Source organism: Octopus bimaculoides, chromosome 3 (genome assembly GCF_001194135.2).
Source record: "Octopus bimaculoides isolate UCB-OBI-ISO-001 chromosome 3, ASM119413v2, whole genome shotgun sequence".
NCBI classification, from domain to species: domain Eukaryota; kingdom Metazoa; phylum Mollusca; class Cephalopoda; order Octopoda; family Octopodidae; genus Octopus; species Octopus bimaculoides.
This window is the reverse complement of record NC_068983.1, coordinates 123,098,512-123,103,916: the sequence shown is the minus strand read 5'-3', so window position 1 is coordinate 123,103,916 and position 5,405 is coordinate 123,098,512. Positions and strand designations below refer to the sequence as shown.

The window sequence follows — 5,405 nt, the reverse complement described above, 5'->3', positions numbered from 1 at the left end:
CTATATATATATATATATATACATATATATATATATATATATATATATAGTTTTTGTATTTGGTTTACAAGATTCTTTACGTGAATTCGTGTGTTGATGCATATTTTTTTGTATCTGGGGAGAGTCAGTCTCTTTTAGTGCCTTATTATTTAACACACTCACTGGTTCGATTTCCATTCATTTACTTATTTATTTTTTCTCAAATTTTCGTTGCCTTTTGCGACCTCTTCAATAGTCGTTGATCCTGTCCGTTATCAGAGCTGCGTTCCTTTTGTTTTGTGTGCATGTGTGTGCTTCAGTGTGCATGTGTATACACTTATGTATGTATGCCTGTGTATGCATGTATGTGTATGCGTATATATATGCATGTGTGTACGTTTGTATATGCACACACACATACAAACATGAATACACAAGCATGAACACAAACATGAATATGTAGAATACATACATACATACAAACGCACACACATGCATACACATACAGGCATACACACACATACATACATACATACATACATACACCCATACAAACATACATGCATACATGCATACATGCATACATACATACATACATACATACATACATACATACATACATACATACATACATACATACATATGCGTATACACATGCATACTCACCCACACACAGGCGCATAAACAAACAAACAAAAAGGACGCAGCTCTGATAACGAACAGAGTCAACAACTATTGAAAGGTTGCAAGAGGCAACGAAAAGTTTAGAAAAAATAAATCAGTGTATTAAATAATAAGGCACTAAAAGAAAATGACTCTTCCCAGACACACGTCATGATCGACCGCTAGCTCCAAAAGATTTTTTATTCTCTCTCTCTGTTTATTTCCTCGGGTTCCTTTCTGTTGAAGAACGTAAGCTCGAAACGTATAAGATTTTCTCACCTTCCCGTGCGTTGTTTATACACCTGTCTTCGTATTTTGTTTTTCTGTAAATCTCAACTATATATATGTATATATATAATCGATTAAGTAAACAGAAGTCTGTCCTTTATGAAAGGGATGATGTGTATCATATTGGGCTGCATCAATTTTCTAGTCTGGGTCACAACAGGTACATTTATACATAAAGTGGTGTCTCGTTAATGATTTTGAGTTTGGTCGGTCAAGTTGTTATTTTCCCGATTCAATTAGGGAATGAAGCATCGCTACGATTGTCCTTATTATTAAATATTCATAGCAAATAATGTATGTGTGTGTATATATATATATATATATATACTGTAGACAGGAGAGGAAGAAAACAGAAAATTTTTTTATCAAGGAAAAGTAAATGGGACAGATATGGATAGTATGAGACCGGTAGAGGAAAAATTAGATTACATTAAATTTAATGGGAGGGAAGGGTATTAGAAAAAGGAAAGAAAGAATATAGACAGGCGAAATTGTCTGGGATAGTGATATAGATTGGATGGGACCTGTTGAGGAAGGCTATTAAAAGTCTGTCATCGCAGTTACTTTAAGACAGTGGTTCCCAACCTTTTTGTGATTGCGTACCACTTGGAGGCTTCGTATAGCCGCCGCGTACCACCTGGTTCCATTAAAACTCAATTCGATCAGATATCAATTTAATCATAAGTAGCAAACATAAATGAACTAACAACAAAGAACACAACTCAATTTAATGCGAGGGCTGAACCTGTGTCCTCTCCACCAGCTGGTCAATGCGGGGCATAACCTTGCTCACAGCGCATAGGAAATCATGGCCGAGCGCAACAAGACGGTTCCGGCTCTTCGACTTGGTGGCCAGTAAGGTTGAGAACCCCTACTCACACTCCCACAGAGAGGGGAAAATCAGTAGCGTCGGGTAGGAGAAGACCATGCTTAGCCAGAAGTTTATAAGAGAGCATTCTTTTTGCTTCTTCTTTGCTGTCTCTTCAGCCTGGATATCTGTCAGTTCCTCTTGTTCCCCGGTCCCGACAGGCAACTCGGCTGGATCAACGGAGAATAGATTGGCGATGAAGACGCACTATGTCACATCCGGGAAGTAATGCATCAACTCAGTCTTGAATAGTGAGAGGTGACGAGCGATTTCTTGGGCAAATTCATCATTGGGCTCCCTATCAAGTGTAGACAGGAGTTCGAACATTCCATGGCGTTTGCTCTCCACGTCCTTCAACCATAGATCCAACTTTCGGACAAATACTCCCAGCTTCGAGATGAACTCTGTGACAATACAGTTGGGTCCTTGAAACGATAGATTTAAGGAGTTGAGGGCTCCAAAAATGTCCGACAGGTAGGCTAACATTGAGATAAACTCCTCGTCCACCAGATCTTTTTGAAAATCGTGTTCCTTCTCCGTGAAGAAAACAAGAAGTTCATTCCTCAGTTCAAAGAGATGCCTCGTCGCATTACCCTGTGAGGGCCAGCGAACCTCTGTGTGGTGGAGGGGACAGATGTGATCGGAGCCGAAATCTTCACTGAGCAGCTTAAACAGCCGAGAATTCAGAGCCGATGTTTTAACGAAATTCACGATTCTGATAACTCGGTTCAAGCCTGATTAAAACTTCAGAGAGAGCACAAAGGGTGAATTTGTGTATGAAACAATGGACAGTAGTGGCGTTTGGTGACGCAGCTTTCACATGAGCTTGAAAACCTGACTTTCGACCGAGTATAGATGGAGCCCCATCTGTCGGGTATCCGACCAACTTTCCCCAATCCAGTTCATTCTGTTTGAAGAAATTGTGCAAAACGTCGAAAATATCCTTTCCTTTCGTTGTACTGGACAGCTCCTGGCTCAGCAGTAACTCAGTCTTCACAGCATTATTCTGCGTGCAGCGGACGTAGGTAAGTAGTTGACAGCAGTTGGTGACGTCGAGTTGAATGGCAAACCCATACTTTAAGGCTCTCACTCCCTCAATCACTTGATCGGCAATGTCGACCGACATCTCCTCGATACGTCGTTGTACAGTGTTGCTAGAGACGAAAACACTCTCCAACTTCATCGCCGTCTCCTCTCCAATCACGTGAATGACCATGATCTTTGCCGCTGGCATGACGAAAGACTCTACAAAGGTATGTGCCTTCATGTTTTTGGCCACCAGGAGAGCAACTTCATAGGATGCTTCCACAATTCCTGCCCTCTTCTGGTAGATTTGGCCAGTCTTGTTTATGTGCTGCCGCTTTACTTTCTCGCCAAGTCGCTGGAAGTAATTCTAATCTTGGTCCTTCTTGTCTGCATGTTTCATCTCAAGATGACGTTTGAGCAGGTTGAGCACCAGAAACCAAACAAACAACTGTCATTTATTAATGAGCACACGGCGAATTTTATATGCGCGTGTCCCTCAAGGACACATAACATCACGCCATTGGTTGGACGGTCACGCGCATTGGTTGGACGGCGCTGATCACTGTACAGAGAGCGAATAAAAGGTAACCAATGGTTTTAAGTGATGAAAATAAAAATGATAATTTGTTGTTTCTAACTTTTACTCATACGCGACCAGTGTAACGCTTTATCACTAATTCCGTTTTAACTCAATCTTAATTTTTTTTTTTTTTTGCTCTATAGTGGACCAATGGTAAGCTACATTTTGACATAAAAAATCGAAATTTGGTTCAGTAGAAAAAAGTTATGATAAAAAAATGTAGGGCAAAGAATGGGAGAGTAACGCCTATTATTTGCCTTAACTCGTAATTTCTCAGTTATTTAAAAGAAAAACTATACTTTAATTATGACTATTTAAAAACTCCACGAGTAGAATCGTTTGATGAAGACCTCGTTAAAAAATATTTGATAGAAAAAAGTTATGCAGCTTTAAGTAGCCAAAAAAATCGGTGCAATAAAAAAATGGAGGGGATCAAGAGGTGGTATTCGTCAACTGTTAGACATTATATTATGTCTATTTATTTATTTATTTATTTAACCATTATAACAACATACATACATGTATAGCATAATATGCTTTACATATACAATATATAAAAATATCAGTAATTATTAAAATATATAACGTAGATCACAAAAGATAGGATAATATCTTATAGCTGTTTCAGCCAAGAGACCAAAGTACCCCAATCTATATATCCCTTCAGTGAACTTAAGTATTTGGTAGATAAGATTTCAGTACTTGGCTGTGTCTCTAGACTTCGTCAGAGAGTTTAGAAAGTTCATAAGGTTAAGTTATAAATACAAATGCATACACATATACACACTTATACATATACATACGTACACATAAACATACATGAACATATGCACATATATTTCTATATGTTTATATTCATATGTATTTGTATATGTATATGTATATGCATACCAAGGAATCAATTATTATTATTATTATTATTATTATTATTATTAGATGTGATATATTATTCTTATTAGATAATGTATAAACAGAGGAAGGAGAAAGTTATCAAAAGAGAAATAATAGTGGAATATAAAAACAATATATCTTAAGATTATTGTAGTTATGTACAAATGAAAAGGTACATAAATGAAGAATACATAAAAATATATACATACATACATACACATATATACATACATACACATATATTTACGTACAAACATACCCGTATGTACATACATATTACGTGTGTTGAGAAGGTAGGATTTTTTCAATAGTTCGTATTTTTCTTTTTGAGTGGTTGGCGTTAGGAAGGGCATCCAGCTGTAGAAACTCTGCCAAATTAGATTGGAGCCTGGTGTAGCCATCCGGTTGCACCAGTCTTCAGTCAAATCGTCCAACCCATGCTGGCATGGAAAGCGGACGTTAAACGATGATGATGATGATGATGATGATACTTATAATAATTATACACAAACATATATATTCCTATAAACATTCGATGTTTTCTATTGAGGGTTTTAGACAAAGGTCCACTATAAGTGGATTAGAGTTTATATTAATACCTGTGATATTAGTTTCCGTTAACGGAAAATAATAAAGTATCTTGATTAATACCCAGAAATTTATTTCTTTTAGTACCAACTCCCGACGACGATAGTGACAATGAAAATAGAAAAGATACAACTAAATTCTTCGATGGTTACCTAATATTCTTTTTCTCTTTTCAGGAAAAGTTTCTACGTGGAAAGAATGGATGACAGTCGCTCAAAATGAAAGGATGGACGCTCGAATTCAGAAGGAACTCCTCGAGCAGGGAATAAACTTGAATATTTTTTAAACCGATGGTAGATTCTATACATGGTTTATTCGACTATTAATTTCTCAAATGCTAGGAATATAGCAAAAAATTAAGAATATATTGATATACGTGTGTGTCGGCTTATATATGTACGTCATATACTGAAAGTTTTCGCTTTCGCGATACTTGCTGTAAGGCTACCATACTTTGTGAAGTAAATAAATAATCGTTAATTGTTTTTACATCGTAAATAGTATTAAGTCATATGTGATTAT

The 5,405-nt window shown here is 36.9% G+C and overlaps 1 protein-coding gene across 1 annotated transcript in view; it reads left to right on the top strand.

Moving 5' to 3' along the window:
- LOC106871849 (sulfotransferase 1E1) overlaps nt 1-5,368 on the top strand; it is a 10,412-nt gene extending 5,044 nt beyond the window's left edge. The window contains exon 4 of the mRNA XM_014918571.2: nt 5,060-5,368. Within this exon, the coding sequence (XP_014774057.2) occupies nt 5,060-5,169 (110 nt within the window). The 3' untranslated portion in view covers nt 5,170-5,368. The remainder of the gene's footprint in view (nt 1-5,059) is intronic.
- Nucleotides 5,369-5,405: the final 37 nt, after the last annotated feature.